At 56.6% G+C, this 21429-nt stretch overlaps 7 protein-coding genes across 7 annotated transcripts; 3 read left to right on the plus strand and 4 right to left on the minus strand.

The window, feature by feature from the left end:
• Positions 1 to 878: 878 nt before the first annotated feature.
• CCM_05307 (AMP-binding enzyme family protein) lies at positions 879 to 4602 on the plus strand (the record flags this gene model as incomplete). The annotated part of the gene is made up of 2 exons (XM_006670451.1): positions 879 to 4270; positions 4416 to 4602. The coding sequence occupies 2 exons, from the start codon at positions 879 to 881 to the stop codon at positions 4600 to 4602; spliced, it is 3579 nt and encodes a 1192-aa protein (XP_006670514.1).
• A 2084-nt stretch (positions 4603 to 6686) lies between these two features.
• Positions 6687 to 9880, minus strand: CCM_05308 (peroxisomal membrane protein Pex23-Penicillium chrysogenum; the record flags this gene model as incomplete). The annotated part of the gene is made up of 4 exons (XM_006670452.1): positions 6687 to 7175; positions 7227 to 8549; positions 9138 to 9302; positions 9776 to 9880. 4 exons carry the CDS (start codon positions 9878 to 9880, stop codon positions 6687 to 6689), a joined length of 2082 nt encoding a protein of 693 aa, XP_006670515.1.
• A 979-nt stretch (positions 9881 to 10859) lies between these two features.
• CCM_05309 (uncharacterized protein) lies at positions 10860 to 12808 on the minus strand (the record flags this gene model as incomplete). The annotated part of the gene is made up of 2 exons (XM_006670453.1): positions 10860 to 12302; positions 12371 to 12808. 2 exons carry the CDS (start codon positions 12806 to 12808, stop codon positions 10860 to 10862), a joined length of 1881 nt encoding a protein of 626 aa, XP_006670516.1.
• Positions 12809 to 15544: 2736 nt separating this feature from the next.
• On the plus strand, positions 15545 to 16744 carry CCM_05310 (extracellular dioxygenase, putative; the record flags this gene model as incomplete). The annotated part of the gene is made up of 3 exons (XM_006670454.1): positions 15545 to 15953; positions 16009 to 16137; positions 16206 to 16744. 3 exons carry the CDS (start codon positions 15545 to 15547, stop codon positions 16742 to 16744), a joined length of 1077 nt encoding a protein of 358 aa, XP_006670517.1.
• Positions 16745 to 17241: 497 nt separating this feature from the next.
• Positions 17242 to 18492, minus strand: CCM_05311 (uncharacterized protein; the record flags this gene model as incomplete). The annotated part of the gene is made up of 2 exons (XM_006670455.1): positions 17242 to 17568; positions 17629 to 18492. 2 exons carry the CDS (start codon positions 18490 to 18492, stop codon positions 17242 to 17244), a joined length of 1191 nt encoding a protein of 396 aa, XP_006670518.1.
• A 233-nt stretch (positions 18493 to 18725) lies between these two features.
• On the plus strand, positions 18726 to 19259 carry CCM_05312 (MFS transporter, putative; the record flags this gene model as incomplete). The annotated part of the gene is made up of 1 exon (XM_006670456.1): positions 18726 to 19259. One exon carries the CDS (start codon positions 18726 to 18728, stop codon positions 19257 to 19259), a length of 534 nt encoding a protein of 177 aa, XP_006670519.1.
• A 293-nt stretch (positions 19260 to 19552) lies between these two features.
• On the minus strand, positions 19553 to 20890 carry CCM_05313 (phospho-2-dehydro-3-deoxyheptonate aldolase; the record flags this gene model as incomplete). The annotated part of the gene is made up of 3 exons (XM_006670457.1): positions 19553 to 19824; positions 19892 to 20671; positions 20845 to 20890. The coding sequence occupies 3 exons, from the start codon at positions 20888 to 20890 to the stop codon at positions 19553 to 19555; spliced, it is 1098 nt and encodes a 365-aa protein (XP_006670520.1).
• Positions 20891 to 21429: the final 539 nt, after the last annotated feature.

Here is a 21429-nt window from a genome sequence, read left to right on the forward strand (position 1 = left end):
TCAGTATTTGCCTCCAAGTTATCCGAACTTGTGTCTCCGTTACGGCTTGTAGCACTAGATGAAGTAGCTACCCGCATAAGACTAAGATGGACCATTGTCTTACTCGTTGGGGCTCTCTATGACGCCCTGGTGATCTGGGTGGCCAGATGTTAGCCGGCCCCTACATTGCCTAATTGTGCCCTGTGTCACATAGTCTCGCTGACCGATGTGGCACAATCTGCGACCAATTTAGCTGGAGCCATGTGTGTTGTACCGTTGGTTGTTCCACACGATCCAGATATAGGCCTGTACAATGACAAGTAATGAACTCGAGGGGCTATTGTTGTGCTAGCAGACGGAATAGCTGGGGCCAGTTGGTCGAGCCAGAAATTACAGTGATGGCGTCTCGGCAGCCTTCAAGACAGTAGCAACTGATTGCCCTGTTGCCGTGTTTTACAGATGATTGCGACAAGTGATTGCGCTGCCGTGTTTAGTACAGCAACTGATTGCGCTGCCGTATTTAGCGCATCAGATACCCGAAACAACTAAATCGCTTCCTACATTTGGACTTACTGCTCTGTTCTTCATTATATAGCTTAACGACTCCCCTATAGTTTGATAGAGAATGACAAGCATAATACGTGTCACACCCTGCATCCCACACACCTAGAATCCAATCTCTGAGCTTGAATCGGGTGTCTTGTAACGTGACTATACAGGATAGGAAATCTGTCTGCATTGTTTACTTGTCTCTATTTTTGTACTGTATTGACCCGTCGTTCCTCCGCCATCTGATCTCTTCAGACTCGTCCCATCAAGAGCTGCACTCTGTCAGTTGCCGATTTCTTTTCCGCATCAATTTTCAGTCATTTTCTCTTGCCAAACTGAACCTGCTTAACATGTCAGCAATGGAGTCTTGTGTACCTGCACCACCCGTCACCGCGAAATCCGACCTGGCGGAGATCCATGGAGGTCCCGCCACTGGATTTGGACAGCTGCTCTGGCACATGTTCCTTGCCACCGCTACAAAGTATCCCGGGAGGGATGCTATTGTAGCCATCAATGAAGAGGCAGGCCTCCCTGAAACTAGTTCCGAAGCCCCAGTCCAGCGCTGGAGCTACCGAGAGCTCCTGTCCAAAGTCGATGCCGTTGCCCACCGGCTTGGCCATCTCAGCTGCGGCGGCAATGGCAACACGCTGGTTGTCATTACCAGAAATATTGCAGAATGGGGCTTGTTCTTCTGGGTTGCTGCAAAACTCGGCATGACATTCATTCCATTGGATCCCGGCGCCAAAGGCGACCTCTCCTTCCTGCTGTCCGCCTCCTCCCCCCAGCTGCTTTTCGTCGAAGACGAAGCGATGGCTCAAGCAGTGGAGGACTGGGTCGTCCAAACCAAGAGCTCGGTTCAGGCCCAGATAATTCTCTCTGATACTGCCAGAGCTGGCTGGCTATCCCTCGTGCAGATTGAGGCCGAAACGCACCGGCTATGCCTGAAGAAGTGCCAGTTTGACGACCTACGAGCGAACAACACAGACAGCAACGCCCTCATTATATTCACGAGCGGCACGACCGGAACGCCCAAGGCTTGCCTCCATACCCACGACAATCTGGTATCCCAGACGCACGATTACGACCCTAACCCGGATCCTGAATTCGTGGATCGTTGGCTGATTCACACTCCGGTGCATCACATCTTCGCCATTAACAATGCGCTGCGTGCCTGGCGCTTGGGCGGCGCCGTCATCCTCCCGTCGCCGACCTTTAGCGTCCGGGCCAGCCTCGGCGCAGTCGTCCGCGAGCGGTGCACAATCATGTCTGCCACGCCGACCCTGATCCGCGCCATGCTGGCCGAGAGCAGCTGCCCCGACGTCAGCGAGTTCAACCTCTCCATCATATCACTCGCGAGCACGGTGATTTCCCCAGAGGACATCCGGCTCTGCAAGCAATCACTCGGCTGCCGCCACGCCATCCAGGCATACGGCATGAGCGAGACCGGCCCGGTCGTCAGCTGGTCCAGGCAGGAGCCTCTCTTGGTAGACGGCTTCCACCCCGGCGTGGGCAAGGTCCTTCCTGGCGCATCGATTCGCGTCTGTCAACCCGGGACACGCGACATTTTGTGTATCGGCGACGTAGGAGAGCTTCACGTTTCAGGCTCCTCTGTCATTGATAGTTATCTGGATCCGGGATCCAATGGCAGCTTCTACGTGGAAGGCGAGCGTCGTTGGCTCGTCACGGGTGACCAAGCGCGGATTGACGAGGACGGCGTCGTATACATCCTCGGCCGCTACAAGGACTTGATCATTCGCGGTGGGGAGAAGATTGATCCCGCTACAATCGAGAGCGCAATTTCGGCCTTGCCCAAAATTGAAGTACAAGTCGTTGGTCAGGCAGACAAGATTGCAGGTGAAGTCCCTGTGGCCATAGTGAAACGAACCAAGGATACCTCAAACAGTTCAATTTTTGAAAAGGCGCGCAGTCTTGGCACCAAGTACACGCTTGGTGCCATCTACGACCTCTCGCAGCTTGGCTATGAGGAGATGCCTGTCACGTCCCTCAAGAAACCCCGGAGACAACTTCTCAAGGCTGCTCTCACCAAGTTCATTGAGGAGAGGGAGAATCAGAAGGCGCGACAAGAACAGGACCAAGATGTCACTCCCGAGCAATCCGTCGTGGCAGAGAAACTTGCTGCTTTGCTGGAAGAGCTCTGTGGTGTGCGACCACAGCCGCGACAGAGCGTGGATACATTCACCGACAGCATATTGCTGCTGCAATACTGCGATCGAGTATTTCGCTTCCTTCACGTTCCGTTGTATCTGCAAGACTTGACTGAGAACAAGGACATTCTCTCTCAGGCCGCACTAGTCCTTCAGAGGCGTTCTGGCAAACCTTTGATACATGCCAAGCCCCCTATGGCTTCCTATGGTGGCCAAAATGTCCCTCGAGAGAGGCTTTCTCTCAAGGTTGACTGTCGTGTAGAGACTTGTTCGACTGTTGCGTCGGCGCTGCCTACTGGTGTAATGCCAGAGTCGGTGATGCCGCTTCGCGCCAGCCAATACCGCCTGGTAGAAGGCCAGCGCCCGCAATCTTACCACATCCGCCTGGGCTATCGCATCCAGCAGCTATCCGGCGCGCAAATTATGGAGAGGTTACAGATTCTGGTATCCAAGACACCATTGCTCCGGTCCCTCCTGGTCAAGGAAGCAGCCGCAAGTTGGCAGCACGTCGTCTGTGGCGACAGTCTTGCCAGCAACCTCTTGCACAAGCGGGATGCTCCGACGGAAGACGAGGCCAAACGCGGCCTCATGCGGGAGTCTCTATCCGCCCTGCAGCGTCCCTACGCGTTTCGCGCCGACCTCATCCGCTGCCGCGACACCGACAGCCACGTTCTCGTCCTGCACTTCAACCACGCCATCGTCGACGCCCTCTCTCTCTGGTCCACGCTGCGAAACCTCGACGACCTCCTACGGGACCCCGCCGCCCAGCTACCTGACGCGGTCCCGTACCGCCTCTGGGCCGATCTGTGGCAGCAGAACCGCCGCAACGAGCTCGCGCGCGCCGCCGTCGCCCATCTCGCAGGCCGTCTCCGCGGCATCTCGCGCTTCCCGGGGGCTCTGTGGCCGCCGCAGCGCTCCGCCGGGTGGATGGTCGGCGACGACAGCGGCGCGGCGTCGCAGCTCGTCGCCGCACGCACCACTGGCCGGGACGCGGTATGGAACGGTGGCGGCGGCGGCAGCAGCAGTGCATCGCCGTGGGCCGCCGACGAGTTTCGGTTCCCGCGACGCGGACGCATCGTGCGGCTGCCGCACCTTTCCGCGCTGCGTGCCGCGCACGGCATCGCGCCCGAGGTGCTGGCGCGGTGCGCGCTCGTGCTGCTCAACGTGGCGCAGACGCGCGCGCCGTACGCCGTCTTCGCGAGCTGGGAGGCGGCGCGCGCCTGGCCGTTTGTGCCCGCGTGGATGCAGGCGCACCTCCCGCCGGCCATGGCCGTCGACGGACCGACGACGCAGTGGCGGCTCAACATGTACGCCGCGCCCGCGGCGGCGAGCGAGACGGTGCTGGCGTTTCTTCAGCGCATGAGAGATGACGAGGCCGCGCTCGCCGAGCACGGCCACGCCCCGTGGGACGACGTCAAGGCCGCGCTGGGCGACGACGAGGCCGGCGTCGCGGAGGACGCCTCATTCCGGCAGGGCTTCGTGTGGGACATGACGCTGGGCATGTCGGCGCAGAGCAGCAGGCGTCACACAAGCTACAGCATCTTGGAGCCCATCAGTCGTCACGACTGGCCAGACTGGTAAGTACCTCTCTCTCCCCTGATCGCTACTCGTCGCGGTACACTTGTGCGGGGGGCGTGTCGCCTCGCTTCCCGTGTTACACTCGAAACACACAAAAAAGTCTTCTCTTGTTGGGCCGCTCTAACATGACTCTTCTTTTCTTAGTGGAATCTTCTGGAACGCATTCATGGTTGATCAGGAAAACATGTACTTCATTGCCTCGTGGGACACTGCGCAGTTGAACGGCGACGAGGTCGACGGCTATTGTGATTGTCTGGCCGAGATGTTGAGGCAGCTGGCGAACACGAGCAACTGGAATCGCCTGTTGAGGGATGTGTTACCCCTCCTGTAACTGATGTTTGTGTAATGGTGAAAGCGAGGTACGCGTATGATAGCTCTAGATTCCACGTACTTATAAAGCCCGTACGCTTTGACTTGGGCATCAGACGGGCGTGATTCATTCACACAGTCTGACAGAAATGCCTACACCCAATCAGTGATTTTGCCAAACATATATAGTCGTCACCATGTCTTTGCACCTGTAATGCAATACATGGAAATACTGTACTTTTCCACACAGAGTCTTTACCACGAAGCAACACTATACCGTAGCCTCGCATCAGCATGCCTCCAGGCAAAAACTCGAGCAAAGCTGGCTCTTCCTCCTCACGCACTGCTCTCCCCAGCTCGCTCCCCAGCTCGAACAGGTCGCGTTCAACCCGAGCTTCTGTTTCAGCTACACCTGCACAGCACCCGCCTCAGCATCGTGCTTCGAGCTCTGCCCGACCACTACGTGCGCTCGCCCCGAAACCACGTCCGTCGCCGTCGACGCCGCCGCCGCCTTCCACCGACCAGTCCGACGACGATGAGCCTACAAGGGGGGGGAAGTCTCTGATATGGCCCGCCAACAGCCCGCCCCAGCGTCCGCGTTCGCGTCTTGGTGAGCTGCCGCCAATGGCTCCCTGCTCGCCCCCTTCACCCTCGCCCCAGAGGCGCTTGCTCGACCATCGAGTCGGCATTTCTTCGCCCAGGGATACGTCTTGGTTCAATCATCAACCAACGACCATCTCTCCGGAATTGCTGTGTCTGACGCCAGAGCAGCGCCGGGCCGACGCCCAGGCCAGTGAAGAGCGAGCCGCTCTCTCTGCCACACCAGTGCGTCCACCCGTCGCGCGCCGATCGGGCGCTCGTCTGGGTCGTCCGCCTCGTCAGCAAGCCTTCTCGCAGTCTGCTCGGCCGATGCGTGCCCTCGCTCCTCGACTAGCTTCCTCGTCCTCGCCGCAGGTTGTCGAGCCGTCCTCAGCGCATCGCTCACCTCTGGAACGTCTCCGGCTGTACCCCTCACGCGCGGACCTCCTGACGCCCAGTCCTCCCGCCGCGCCGCTGCGATCCGCCACGGCCCTGCCCAGCCTTCGCCTCGGGCACCACTTTTGGGGCCCGGCCGCTCGGGAGCTCGTGCCGTGCGACAAGGAGGGCACCATACGCGCCGAGTACAAGCGCGAGCGCATCGACGAGGTCGAGGCGATGCGCCGACGCGGCGACGACCCGCCGTACTGGACGGTGCAACACATTCAGGAGGTGTGCGCCGACGTGCACCGCATGTCCCGTGAGGCCCGTGCCGGCTTCGGCGACCTGCACAAGCAGCTGCGCGAACTCTACGACTTGCACGCGCACGTCGCGGGCCTGTACCCGCCGGCGGGACGCCACCCGGACGACCTGGTGTCGGTGACGAGCGGCCGCGGCGTCACGACGGCGCTGCCACGCATTCTGCGCGACTTCATCGACGGCATGAGCGAGCACCTGCTCGCCAAGTGGCAGCCGTTTGGGCGCGCCCGGCCCGAGTGGAACGTCGACTCCAAGATTGCCTTTCTCGAAGATTTTAGCTGTTTTTTGCGGTTTCACAACAAATTTTACGGGCAGCGGGTCATCTTGATGCAAGCCCCCGAAGCGCCTGGGTGGCAGGAACAGCGCGGGTTGCAGTTCTGGCCGAATATTCCGTTTCGCGGCTATCAGGAGAGGAGGGATAACGGCGTTACGAGCGAGGAACGGTCGCGGGATTCTTTTGTGGACTGTTTTTGGGATACTTAGAACGTCGAGAGAGAGCGCTGAGATCTGGGACAAAGCCTGGAGGGAGGGTCAGTATTAGTAACCAGGTTAATAGAGACTGCGAGGCAGAAAACAGACCCTGAAGATTAGACCCTGGAGTTGTCCATTTCACACAAGTCCAGTATTTAATAATTCAAGGATGGTCGCTAATATCACTGACTGGAATTCCTTCCCCCGCCAATATCATAGTACATAGCGAGGCCACACTTGTCATTGACAGATACTCGATGCATTTATTATTCCTCGACTCTACAACCACATATTAGTCAACATGTTCGAGTCCATAGTATGACGTACAATATACATAGAAACAAATATAGATTTCATGTCTCATTCGAGATTCATTCTAGCATCATCACCGATGCCCCATTGACCACCATCTTTGCCTTGTCGTTGAAGCTCCATTTCTACCTCGATGCCCAAGCCACTCGTGTCCGGTCCGCTGTCTTGTCTTTCGGTTGCCCGCTTTCCGCGAGCTTCTCTCTTTTCCCTTTCCCTCTCCTTGTCGGCGGCAGATCGGTCTGTGGCGCGCTTCCGCAGCAGAGGCGGCCAAAATGACGATTTCGACGAGGTCGAGTATACTGATGCATTATCGTCAATCAGCTTGACGTTTGCATCGTCAGCCTTTTCCTCTTCGACAATGGTGGGGATATTGGCCAACGAGGCAGAGTCCGACTTGCTGTGCAACGAGGCGCTATCTTTGGCGGCAGCCTGGCGACGATCGGGTTTCTCGACTTCGACAAGCTCGGCATCGCGATGCCACTTGCGTCTTCTGGTCCACTTGCCCCAGCCGTCAACTCCTCGGCGTTCATTGTTCCACTAAGAATTGTTAGGAAATAGAACATCAGCTTTAGTTGTTGATCTTTGTACCTTGGAATCATAGTATAGCCAGCCGGTGCGGCCGGCTGTGCCGTCATAGTCAACAGCCCCATTTTCATCTGCGACACCATCCACGCGCCAGCGACTGCCTTCAGCCCACTGCCACTCCATGCGGCTGCCATCCTCAACGTGCGGCAGCTCAAATTCGTCTTTTGAAGGAAGAGAGTTATTGTGCTCATCCGTCCAGGCAGCCCTTTCGTAAGCGAACAGACTATGCGTCCATCCCAAACCAATCCAGCGTCTCTGGTTTTCGTAGATGATGAACGTAAACTTGACGCCCACACTCTTTGTGCTCCGTGAGCTGTCATTGCGGCGGTGACCGCGATTTTGCGCAGCTTGGAGCTGAGCAGCAGCGGGGTTCTTTACAGGGGGGTCGAAACGAAGGCCAGTAACGGCAGCAGCAAAACGACGGACAGTCCGGCTTCGCCAGAGGATAGCTCTGCATACACGCATTACGCGAGCGTGCCAGGTAATTGCGATGGTGCCAACAATGAGGACCACTCTTCGGACGGTAATTATTCTCAAAGGCGGCATAGTAAGCGCAAACCAGAACGGAGTGACAATGAGGAGGCGCATAAACATGGCGGTCAAGGCAGGCTTCGTGGTAGCACTGGTGGCAGTGCGCTGGGTGCTGAGAAAATCCGTCATTTCGAGCATTGGTTCCATGAGAGCGTTGCAGCGACCAGTAAACTCTTTCAAGGTCTCGACAATCTCGTCCAGTGTCTTTTGGTGTTTTGTGCTGCCATCGTCTTTCTTGCTAGATTTGCCCGCCGCACGCGAACTGCTAGCGTCGGCGTCGGCATTCGAAAACTGCGCTGTAGTTGGCGCCTTCTTCTTGTTGGGCTTGCCAGGTTTGCGCCAGCCGCTGCTACTAAGAGGGCTGTAGCGGCGACCGTACATGGCAATGATCATGCCGATGCCGACTGCGATGGGGCCGGCCCTCATTAAAATGGTGTCGCCATATATGACGACAAACCAAAAGCTGCAAACAAATAGGAAGCTTTGCCATGGGTCGCCGGTACTCCATGTCAAGAGACCAACAAATGTGTTGAGCGGTAGGAGAAACGGGTGGCTATATGCGAGAGCTCGAGTGATCTGGGGTGGTGTGGCCAGCAGGAGCGGGCTTTTTTGGTGAACGAGGACGGTTGAACGACGGGACGATCTCGAGGGTGTGTTTGCAGAAAGCGTAACGGGAGAAAATGCGGCGTATGTAGGAGGAGCTACGAAGCTCTCATCCAACAGAGCGGGTGAGCCGTCGACGACGGATTCGTCGTCGTAGGCGGACATGGCTCCGGCGGGCGGCCAGTGCGGCTCCTGAGATTGAGGGGAGTTGTGTTAGCGGCTGAGGTTGCAAGAGGCGGTATGCGAAGTCGAGCTGCGAGCGACTGCAAGGCTTCACTTGTAAGCAGGATTGCGGGTGGGAAGCGCGCGCCAGGGAGCTCGGCTATAAGCAATCACAGGGCAGGCAGCAAGCTCCAGCGCTGGCTCTTCAATCGCATCCAGACGCAGAAAAGCAAGAATACAAGAGAAGAAAATTGAGGATGTTGAAATCACCAGTACCCAAGAATAAAAGGGCGCAGCGATCTCGAGTGCCAGTGGTGCAGCAGCGTTGCAAGGATAACTCACAAAGGCAGCCATTCAGAAGGGCTGGCAGTGGTCAGGCGCAGAAATCTCAGGACGTCATCGGCGCGCGCCACCAGGGTTACGGCAAAGACGTTGCGGGAGGGGTGGGGAGGGCAAGGGCCAGGCGAGGCAGCAGTTGCAAGAGGTTGCAAGAGTGCATGAAGCTGTCGCAGAGTTGGTAGAAGAAGTGCGCGAGCTCGGAGGAGCAAAAGGAAGCTCCATAGAAAAAGAGTCTGGGGAAAAGGGCGGTTGTCATCAAGCACGGGACAAAGGGTTGACCCTGGAGGCCGTGGCTGATGAGTGGCGGGCGTCAAGAATGAAGACGAGGCTGGCAGACGCAGCAAACAGGCCACCAGACAAACGGACCGGAGCTGGCAGCTGGCAGCTGGCCGTGGCAATGGCCAAGTGGCAGCTAGCAAAAATTGTGTTTGAGCCGAGGCCAAACTAAGCTGCGGGGATGGGGGGGAAAGGTAAAATTATTTAGGCGCTATGCCACGGGCGACACACGTGAGCGTCTGTCTGGTGCTGCCACTGCAGGTCGAGGATGGATCATTTCGCGGTGGTCAATTTGCCAGAACGACTCGAGGCCGAGCCAGTAAAAGACGAGGAATTGGGAATTTTGGCGGTGCAGAATGGCAGACGCCACTAGTTACTAAACTTGCAGCCGTCTTGTGCCGCGGGTTACTTGGTGGCATGTATGCACTGGTACTGTACGTACTGTACAATGGCTGGCATGTGATGACACACAACAAGTCGTTTATTTGGGCAAAAAAAGGAAGAGAACAAGATAAAAATAAAAGGGAAGAAAAGCAGAAGACGAGTATTTGCAATAATGCTGAACAAGAAACCAATCAAAAAACCGGCAAGAAAAGGCCTGGTCTGCAACCAGAACACAAAGCCACGCAGAGCAACAGTACTGATCCAGCCACAGCACTGAGCCACAGCACAGAGCCACAGCACAGAGCCACAGCACAGAGCCACAGCACAGAGCCACAGCACAGAGCCACAGCACAAGGCAACATGTACAATGCGTGGCGGTGCTTGTTGGCGAGTGTATCTTGCACTTGACACTGACATCTCACAGTGTACGCATTCGTACGCATCAGCTTCTTGGTAGAAATGTATTTTATTTGTTTATTTCTCCTTTATGTAAACCTCGGCTGCCCATCTCAGACAGTTCAGTCATTGTCTCATCATCGTCGTAACTCGTCCCCTGTTGGTAGCAAAGGCTGTTGTATTTATTTGCAGCCAGTGCAGGTGCCTAATATCAAGTCAGTTGTCAGGTACTCAACGGTGCATTTTCAAAGACTCAACACATACAGCTAGAGCCGCAGTTGCAGGCCGAGGCAGAGCCATTGCATCCACAGTTGCCGTTCATGTTGAAGGTTGGTTGGGGTTGAGGTGGTAAGAGGAGAGTCTTGGTAGAAAAAAATGGTGTATATAAAATCGAGATTGTATCGTGAGCTTAATGAACCGAGATCTTGAAGCAACCCAAGGCGACCTCGACGCCCATTTATATACCAGCCTTTGCGTCTTTTGTGCGTCGCCCGAGTTCCGACCGCCCGACAAAAGGTGTTGCGTTGTTTTCGCGGTGGCGGCGGGCGACGACCCACGTCACCGAAAAACTTTAACCTGTTTCAGTCGGTCCCTCGCCAAGGGAACACGGCAGAGGCGCAAGCAAGCAAGGAATCACTGCCCTAGGACAAGACGCGAAAAGGCGCCCCCGTCAGTCATGTCTGGAACTGCCTAACTCGACTGCGGCTGACAATCACAGCTCATCAGCTGGCTTTGGCTGGTTGCGGCGCGAGGAGCCGTTCGCGTGGCCGGGCCGTCAGAACAGAATCAGCTTGGAACTTGCGGCCATTGTGCGTAAAACGATGCAACTGGTATCTATCAACTTCTAGAAGTACCCAGTTCTGTCCGTCCGAATATAGCAGGCCTACGCTTGTACAAAATCAACGGAAAAAATCAATAATATCCAAGCTAAAAACCCCAGGTTCCTCAGGCCACACTCTTCTCGCCCTTTGGTGCCATCTCCCGCTGGTGGTCCCGCGATCTTCCCTTCCGCAACATCCTCCACCTCCGCCTGCCAATCCATCGACGCCAGACAAAGACAGCCACACTCAGCCCGAGACCCGGTAGCACCAGCCGGCCATGCTCCCCCAATAACACACTCTGCTTCCACCACGACGGCAGCGGCGGCAGCGGCGGCGACACACCGCTACCACCCTCGTCCTTCACAGCCAAGTCCTGCACCCGCTGCTGCTGCGTCGACCACGTCCCGCTCGCGCCCTCGCTCCAAATCAGCGCCGAACGCACCAGCACCACGCCGCGGTCGTCGACACCAATCACCTCGATGACCTCGCCGACGTCGCGCGGGATCGGGATGCGCGTCTCGAACCCCGTCCGCTCCACCACGCGCCGCGCCCCGAGGCTGCCGTCGCGCCGCTCCGTGTTGTTGCTGCGCAGCAGCCACGTCGTCGTCTGCGTGTCGCCGTTCCAGCTCACGTACAGCGCGCTCTCCTGCGGTCGCACCACCACCACGGGCGGCGCCGCCGGCGTGCCCGTCCACGCGTACTTGGACACGACGCGCCCTCCCAGGCGTGGCGGGCGAGGGGTCATCCGAAACCTGGCCGAGGCCCTAGACGGCGCCCCCGGGAAGCGTGCGGCGCACAGCGTCTCGCCTTGGGCCGAATACTCGGTGTACGCGGCGGCCGACGGGTCGCGCTCGCCCCAGCCCACAAAGACGTGCCCGCTGGGGAGACGCTGCAGACTGCCCTGGGATCGGCTTGATGCCACGGCCACGGGCGTGCTGTAGATGCGCACCACGGCGGCGGTATTGGTCGTTGTGTCGAGATGCATCATGCGTGCGTTGCTCCGCCGTCCGGGGCGGCCCTCGACTTTGGCCACATGGCCGCCGTCCAGCAGCAGCAGTGTCGAGTCGCCATGCCACTGGACCCCCTGGCTGGCAATCATGGCCGTCGCTTGTCCCGCAGAACCGTCCTCGAAAGAGTTGAGGCTGCCGCCGAGCACCCATAGCACCTTTCCATCGCTGCGACGTAGTGCGGCGGCGTTGCACATGTTGCGTGACGAAATGACGTAGTTGCCGTTATGGTCAAGATCGATGCCCGTCGCGTGGAAAAAGTCGAATGCTGTCTCGGGAGTGCCGCCTCGGTTCTGGATACCAGCCTGGCTCACGGTGGCATCAAAATGATCCGAGGCTCTCCATTCAGAGATAAGCTCGTTCGACATCAAGTCGACCTCTTGGATGATTGCGTCGTCGATCCACCCACTCTGTAAGCCCCCGAACGGCGTGTGAATCTGCGTGACACTGTGCATCACCATAATCGCCGTCCCGTCATCTGTCAGCTTGAGCTCGACTGGCCGTGACGAGATGTCGCCAATCGGTCTAAGCTCTCGGACCATTTCGTAGGTTTGGTCGAGCTGCCAAAGTTGACGCCCCGAGTTAGCTCTTCACACTATCCCGTGGCAAGCACGCCGTGCCAACTTACCACGACAAATGACCCGCCTCCATCATGGCGACTGTTCTCGTCGTGCCAGAATGTCATGTAGCTCCGATTGCCAACCGTCTGCACCTTCAAGTCGTGTGTCCGGCCCCATCCGCTCTGCGTCCACACCAGGTCGCCATTTGTTCGAAAGATGGCTGGACCCTCCACGTTGGCTTGGTGGTCTGCCGCCCCCCCAATCCTCTCCCCAGGCGCGACGAATAACAGCCCATCGTCGCAAGGCCGCTCGCTGTGCCATGTATCCAACTCCGGCGGCGTTGGGCCGCAAAATGTCTTGTATTGTGAGGGTGGACGCGGATTCAGCAAATCTGAGAGGCGGCTGCGTCTGCCGCTGGCTGTCAAACTGTTGCACTCGCTCTTTAAGGTAGCCGACACGCCGACTGCCAGCAGGGCAAATTGTAGAATCCGAGTCGCTGTCCCCATTGTATTCGTGGTCAATATGTCTCACAGCCAGCGTGTCGAACAGATGTCGCTTTCGCAAATTCCTCGTTACTGCTGGGCTGGAGGCATCACGGCTATATTTCAGAAGAATCGAAACGACCACGGCGAGGACAGATCAAACAGTAAAGTGTTACAGGTGGGAAAACTACGATTGGTTCACGTGGTTGCGCACGACCGGGGGAGCCTGGCCAGTTTCAACGTCGTGGGCGCACGTCCATCAAGAAAGGGCAGAAAAGCCAAGTGCATCTTGACAGGACCATGAACCAGAGCAAGGACGTTGAAAAGGCCCCTTTCGAAGCGCAGGCTAGAGACGAGGCAGGCTAGAGATGAGACGTGCGAACCTACCCCTCGGAAACAACGTGCGGCACAGTTGTCGTACCATGGCTTCACCTTTGTGTACTTGCAAACGCACACCGACAGGCCCGACACATGTGTATACCGCCTCACCGAGCCCAAAAAGTCCATGCGCACGTCCACGCCAGCAAGACGCACAGAAGGAATAGTTACATGCTAGCCAGCCTCTTTGCAGCGTGCTCAGCACAAGTGATTTGGACAGGTGACTTTGCCACAGACGACGGGCGGGGTCTGGGGACCGACCGTTCGAAACCCCCCCTGATGAAAGCGGGGATTCACGTGATCTAGATTGCCTTCCCGATATGGCTAGCGTCGAGAGCAAGAAATGGCGTTTGAACTTCAATTGCGGTTCCGCAAGAAACAGCCTATTATTGGCCAGCAATTTGATTGGTGAGTCAGCGTACTGGTAGTTGCTCGCGGGGTGGCTTGGCCGCTACGGTAGTTACCAGCCCGTCTTGCAAGTTGAAATGTAACTCTCATCTGCCAACTGAACGAGACAACAAGACGCTTTGAGAAGCTCGCTATTTTCCGTTTACTTGGCAACTCCAAATGGTCACATTGCGTGGCGTTGTTGATATTACTCTTCACCAACCAAGCTGTGACGTTACTCGACACGCCAACTCTTCTCCCTAGGCCGAACTGGAGCTGGCAAGCTGTCTACGGTTGTAATTAAGACAACACTGGAGGTTCATTCTCTCGGCGGAATGGGCATTCCGTTGCCTGCTGTTTTGGCTGTGCTCGTGTCATAGGAAGTCCTGATCACGACAGTTCCATGGACGCAGCATTATAAGATGGGTCTCTGCGCTCTTTTGACTTTTTCCTCTATGATTGCGCCTTTTTATCTCGTATTGAGGCTTAAACAGGGGAAGCCTTGATGCGTAATCTCCGATCTGCCAAGCGCAACGTGAAGCTCAATGGCCCCCAACCATCACCTTCACCTAAAGCAAGCCAAGCTCTTGTGGCTTGCTTCATACAACACTGCCACCGAGCAATCCCAACTAATATGCCAATCTCAATAGATTAACTCGGATTGCATTACCTGTCATTCGGCGCATGATATAATCTGCACAACTAGCGCGCCACGGTAGACCAGATCAAAAGTTCCCGAATGGACGAGGAACGGCAGCTTCGCGCCAACTCCCTGATACCGTTAGCTTCCTCCAGTAGCCCTTTCAGCCACCAGCTGTCAACATCACATCAAGATCATGCTGTAGAGTTTTCCCCTACGACGTTGTCCATGTATGGGCCTCTTTTGAAATACTCTAGACAGGTTCTGTAGATGCGAGCTGAGCCCGGGTAAAAGCAACTGGAGCCCAGAATGGAGTGACGGTGCCTCACTTCCGCATTTTCCGAATCAGTCAATCCCCACGTGTATAGACGCACAGTCTCGAATAAGTCAGCGGCTTTTGACCACAGTCATGTATGGCTATTAGGGTCTTGGACTTTATCCATCGAGCCGCATGCGCCAAGACGCCAACCCGGAGCCACTGCCTGTAGCGGCGGGGGAACCAATGCGAATTGCGACAGGGCTCTCTGTCCAGATGCCCGATCCGGTTTCTGGCCGGCGACCTCCGGCAGCATATGTTTTAGTTACTTGTTGCTGGCGGTTTTCGGCTCAACGGGAATCCAGACCGCAAGTCACTGCTCAATCGAGCTCTCACTAACTAGTCATAGAAAGCCCTGTTCATCCCAACCGCCTTCACTAGTGAACAATGGGCTCTCTTGCCAATGCCGAAAACAAAAGTTCTTTGTCACAGATTCATGCACCATGGGGACTTGGTGGACAAATGAGAATGCTCTCATCCCGGATTACCAATGCGCATCCCTAGATCCTTGAGTGTTATTGCACGACATCTCCGCTTTCCTGTCGCTCCAACAAGTCAAGATGTGCATCTTGGCACGGATCCCTTTTCGACGGCTCATGTGGGATGGCCGCGCAAATGTTTAGATTGCGTCTATTTCCATTGGCCCAGAGGGACAGACCCGGGTTCGATTGTTCATGCTTCCGGTTATAGTTGTTTCGTCGCCGGGTGGATATTATATTGTGCCTTTTTTTTTGGAATTCTTTGGCACGGATGTCCGCGCGGTGCCACCATCGAGAAAACTCCGCCGCCATTGGATTGCCGAAACCCAATCGCTCAGCCTCGAGGTTGCATCGCGCAACGCAAGCTAACTATGCCGCCGGGAGAAGAACAGACTTGCTTCGATGTTGGCGTCGTGGCACTACGAGTCAGAAGAACATGCCAAGGATTAGACGTTGACCTGCGCTCTACCTGCTGGTTTTTGCCTAGTTCGGGTCATGACATTTTCGTAATGGCCTGGACAAGCTGTAGTATATAAGCTTCGACGAAGCTCCCGTTGAAAATGTCAGAAGGAATAAACACTACCAATCTTTTCAACCTCTTCAACCACCTCACAAAAGCCATGTATACCAACATCCTCTCCCTGGCCCTCGGCCTCGCCTCCGTCCCTCTCGTCGCCGGCCACCCCGGCGAAGACCACCACAAGGAGGCCATGAAGCGCCGCGAGTTCCTCGCCAACAACGTCGCCAACCTGGATCACTGCGCCGGCCAGCTGGAGGCGTCGGGTGTCACAGCGCGCTCCATCCAGCGCCGTCAGAACCTGATCCACGGCATCCGTGAGAAGCGCGGCCTCAACGTCCGCAGCGAGGGCCACGTCGGCCGCAGCTACGACGCCGAGGTGAGCCAGGCGGCCACTTTCAAGAGCAACGCTTCGTGTGTCCTGGCTCCCGAGGAGATTCTCGGTCCTTACTGTACGTTGCCAACACACTGCCATGATTGGGTGTGGCTGCTAATTCATCTTTACAGATGTTGCCGGAGAGTTCATCCGCTCCAACGTTGTCGAGGACCAAGTTGGTGTTCCCGTTCACCTTGACATCTCCTTCATCGATGTCACTACTTGCAAACCCCTTGTCAACTCCTACGCGGATATCTGGCGTATGTTTCTCTCCTCCTTCTCACAAGACCTTCTTGTCGAGCCAGCGCTAACCATTCCGTTTACACAGAGGCCAACTCCACTGGTGTCTACGGCGGTGTCATCCAGGAGGGCTTCGAGGACCGCAACGACAGCTGGGAGGACACCTGGGGCCTGACCTGGCTGCGCGGCATCCAAAAGACCGACAACGATGGCGCCGTGCACTTTGAGACCATCTTCCCCGGCCACTACGAGGGCCGCACTGTGCATATCCACGTGCTGACGCACCCCCACGCCACGCCGCTCCCCAACAACACCATCATCGATGAGCGCGCCTCGCACGTCGGCCAGATGTACTTTGACCAGGACCTCGTCGACCGCGTCGAGACCCTCGCCCCGTACAACACCAACCAGAACCCCAAAACCTCCAACGAAGAGGACGAGTTCCTGCAAGGAGACCTGCAGGCCGGCGGCTACCCCTACCTGCAGTACAAGCTGGTCGGCGACAAGCTCGAGGATGGCCTCGTCGCCTGGCTCAACTTTGGTGTCAACGGCACCCAGGACAAGGTCGTCGACCCCATCACCACCTACCACCCCCGCCCTACCAAGCCGGCCAACGCTTGCGCGTAGGCTGCAGAATGAGATGTAGATTATTGGATATATGTTATAGGATTGCAGATAGCGCAAAAATTGAAGATTTTCCCACCCTCATCTCAAGTATTGTCAATAATATGAGTCGCGCATAAGAAAGTATACGTCCCGGCGCATAGATAACACCAAGTCATTGCATACATGTACTAATGCATACAACAGCATATGACTACATTGAAACAGTCTTCATGCTGAGTAATGGGAAACACTACAGTTAAGCAATGATAATGGGCATAACGAAATGGAGAAAGAACACCGCGATCTGCCCATCATACCTATCGTTGCTCCTCTACATGAGCAACGCGATGCAAAGATGCACTACTGTTGGTAGAACCAGTGAAGGTTATCTTGCACTTGTCCAAAAAATAAATAGTTACACTGTATGGTTTTGACAGGTATAAATTATTGTACATTATACACAGCATGCTCCGGCACACTCCCGCTCGCTCATCGTCCACTCTCGCACCCTAGGTCCGCTAAATCCTGCCCAGGAGGCGCTCTTGCTCCCTGTTCCTCGACAGGCCGGCCAGGCCCGTGACGGGCAGATCTCTCTTGATCAGCTCCGCCTCAATCAGCTTCCAGCGGCCGACGGCCACCTCCTTGTCAATGGAGCTGACGCGACGGTCGTGCAACTTGACGTTGGCCAGCTGCTTCAGCTTCTCGGACTTTTGCAGGATCTCGGCCAGGCGCTGTACCTTGGGCTGCTTGGCGGTCAGGACAACGAGGTGCCCGACCGTAGTCGCGGCGCCGAGCTTCGCGTCTGGCACCATATTGCCGGTGAGCTGGTAGATTCGTTTGCGAAGCTATTTTCGCATGTTAGCATGGCAAGGCAACATGATTGGTAAAAATTCCAGTATACGCACGGCAAACTTCATCTGATCATTGACGGCGATGCTCTTCCATGATCGACCCCACGCCTGGACCATCTCCGCAGCTTCTTCACTCGAGACTCTTTCTGGCCGCGTGCCCTCCGTCGTAGCATCGGGCGTTTGTTGCAGGCTACTGGCAACAGCAGCCACGTCACCCTTGAGCACAGCAGTGCCGTCCTGGGCCACAATTTCCACGGCAAGCGCCGCATCCAAGTCGTCACGCGAGCCCTCCGCCCACTTGCGCGTAGCCCATTCGCCCAGCGCGCCTGTTTCCTGTAGGGCGAGAACCTCCACCAGTGCCCGGCGGTAGTAGACCTCGATGGCCGCCTTGTCCGTGACCTTTACCGGGCAGGCAAAGGCCGTGAACTGGTCCAGCTCGCTCCAGTGGCCTGGCTGCTCCCACCACTCGCTCAGGGTGGTGCCCCCGTCCGCCAGCTCCTCGAGCGTCGTGGCCGGCTCGTATGCCGGGTCCGTGGCACCCACCTCCTTGGGCGTCGCAGCCTCATTGCGGCCAGCCGGGAACGGCAGCCGTGAGTGGCGCACCCCCAGGGGTCGCCGGTCGGTCGGAGCGGCGCCCTGGAGGGCCGCGGCGGACGGCAGCCGCGTGACGGCCGAGTCCGCGGGCACGTCGTCGGGACGCTGTGTGTAGGGGTCGGCGGCACCGGGGGCCTCGCCGTCCTTCCAAAGCTTGCTGCGCACCCACTCGGTGTTTTTGCTGCTGCTCGGCGCGGGCGTGGTCGAGATGTGACGGGCGGCGAGGGCGCTGCCGCTGGCGGTCCGCCGTGAGGTTGTCGAGGTCGCGCGGTGTAGGGACTGGAGACCCCTGGCCCAGGATATCCGTGGCATGGCCGGGCTCATACTGGCGGCTATGTTGTGTCTCTTTTTCGTGGGAAGAGGAGAGGTGGTGAATGAAGACAATGGCTCCTGGTATCCGCGACAACTTTTTTGGACGCAGGGGTCAATTGAACCAACCAGATGGCGGCATCGCAGTAGCAGCGCCCCACGTACACTGCTGGCCCCTACCTCTTACAAGGCGTCCCGACTGAAATGCGCCATCATCAAGCATCCTCTGCCGACATCCTTCAAAAAACATGGCGCGAATACATATTCTTGCGCTTCTATTTGCAGCACTTATATGTCTAGCTGCTGCATCCTGTGAGTGCCGCGGCTACCCCTGCTCTCTCCAAAAGGCCATTTCTAATGCCCCAAGCGCAGCTCCGCCGACCTTTTGCAAATGCACATGCTTCAAGAATAGCACCATCATTCCTCTAGGGCCCGAACACCAGTCAAAACGGTCATTGCCGTTCTTCGATACGATAGAGACGCCCGCGACCGAAGCCCCGGCCGTAGCGCCGCGATCAGCCTCGACATCATGCTCCGAGTGTACCAAGGCGTTCTGCCTGAAGCAGGGCATTCCATTTTGCAAGGATGCGACCGAGGACGACGTCTTCACCATGTGTTTTCAGCGCGACAGCAACAAGGACAAGATTATAGTCTGGGGTTTCATCCTTGGGACTGTCGGGCTACTTGGTTGGGCTGCGTTTAAGCGCTTCTCCGAGTGGCGCGTGAGTCGCAGATTTGGTCGTCAAGACATAGCGTACGCCCCTGTTGCTCCAGGCCAGTGAAGGGAAATGATGGGTATATAAGTATGTTTTCGGCGTTGCATGGCGTTTGGGGAGTGTTCTACATTGATGGACGCGGATAAAGCAAATAATACCGTCTCGAATACAGATAGGATGTAGCAAAGTGGCTTAGTATGTGCAACTGTAACCCCCTCCATCTTCTTCTAGATGGTTCCAATTTCTAATATAATCACATCCTGCTCTGGTCCCGCTGCTGATATCACTTTTGTGCGCCGACGTCTTTTTCTTGTTTCCAATGATTCATGCAAAACGTTTCTCAATGTTCTTTCTGTTGTTTACGCGGATCCGCCATTTACTTGTCTGCGGACGCGAACCGCCTCGGCGAGGTCCTCAAGGACAGTCACGGTATCCTCCCAGTGAATGCAGGCATCGGTGATGCTGACACCGGGCTTGAGACCGGCGGGTCCTTCGGCAGGAACTTTTTGGTTGCCCTCGTTGATGTTGGACTCGATCATGACACCAATGATGGCCTTTTCACCTTCACGGAGCTGGTCGCTAATGACCTTGGCAACCTTGGGCTGGTTCTTGTGGTCTTTCTGAGAGTTGCCTATTGCGTACCGTGTTAGTCTTGGTCAATCAATACCATGATGCAGCGTCAGGGTCTGTGCACGTACCATGCGAGCAGTCAATCATGATGGCCATCTTTTGCTTCTTCTCCTCGAGGGTCTTCTTGGCAGCCTGGACATTCTCCTTGTCAAAGTTGGGGCCGTAGGTACCGCCGCGAAGAATGACGAAGCCGTGCTCGTTGCCCTTTGTGCGGGTAATAGCGGCGAGACCCTGCTTGGTGACTCCCATGAAGTGGTGCTTGGCGGCGGCGGCGCCAATAGCGTCAATGGCTACGCCAAGGTTGCCGTCGGTGCCATTCTTGAAGCCGACGGGGAAGGACAGGCCAGAGGCCAGCTCACGGTGAAGCTGGGACTCGGTTGTGCGGGCACCAATCGCGCCGACGGAGATGCAGTCGGCAAGGAACTGGGGGGAGATGGTGTCGAGCATCTCACTGGCAATGGGCATGCCGTTGTTGGTCAGGTCGGCAAAGAGCTGGCGGGAGACGCGCAGACCCTTGTTGATCTCGAAGGAGTTGTCAATGCTGGGATCGTTGATCAGACCCTTCCAGCCGACTGTGGTTCTGGGCTTCTCGAGGTAAGCGCGCATGACGATGCAGAGGTCGTCGGCGAGCTTTTCGGATAGGGCCTTGAGGCGAGCGGCATACTCGTGGGCCATGGGGGGGTCGTGGATCGAGCAGGGGCCTACGACGACGAGCAGGCGGTCGCTGCGGCCGAGGACAATGTCGGCGGCGTCATTGCGGCCTTTGAGGACGGTCTTGGTGGCATCTTTGGACAAGGGGATCTCGGTGGTGAGGAGAGCGGGAGGAATAAGGGGATCCTGGCCCAGGACTTTTGTGCACTTGTTAGTAAACAGACTTCGACTTTGGAAAGTTGCAGGACCCGGGCTGGGCGAGGGGCCGTGGCGGCGGTCAGGTTGGAGACAGGGTCTGCCCCGCGTCGGGCACAGAGACGGCTGCATTTGACCAAACATGAAGGCGAAAGTTGCAAAAGAGGCGACTCACTTCGAGTATCGTCGGCAGCCATGCCGAAAAGACTTGTAGACGACATATTATCTGATTCTTTCTTTGCTTTCGCGCGAGCTGGCAGGTTGGCAGATATACAGTACGTCGGGCTGCTTATCCGTAATCGGCGGTGCAGATTTCAGGCGATGAGGGTTTGCTTCCGACACCCAATATAGATACGCATGCAATATCGCGAGAGATGTCGGATCAGGGCGCGCAAAGGGTGAATGTGGTGTGAGCTGAAAAAGAAGCAAAGTTTGCGAGAGGCAGAGTGTGGAAACAGATGCCAATTAAGAAGACGAGGATATGAATCTACAGCGTCTAGCGTGAGTCAGATCTGCGAACTTCGGACGCCGTGCGGCTAATAAAAGCTTTTTGATTTTTTTTCCTCTTATTATTTTAACAACTATTTTGTTTGCGCCGAGTAAAAAGTCAATTGCTGCGACAGTCGACCCCACCAGACAGGTAGCTAGAGGCACTGGAAGGCCTTTGGAACCACAGAAATCCCACTGCAGCAAGTAATTTGTACATTGGCAGGCTTCAGGTTGGCTGCGATGTGGGAAAAGACTGGAGGTGAGGTCCCTA

Source organism: Cordyceps militaris, assembly GCF_000225605.1.
Source record: "Cordyceps militaris CM01 unplaced genomic scaffold CCM_S00004, whole genome shotgun sequence".
Lineage (NCBI taxonomy): Eukaryota > Fungi > Ascomycota > Sordariomycetes > Hypocreales > Cordycipitaceae > Cordyceps > Cordyceps militaris.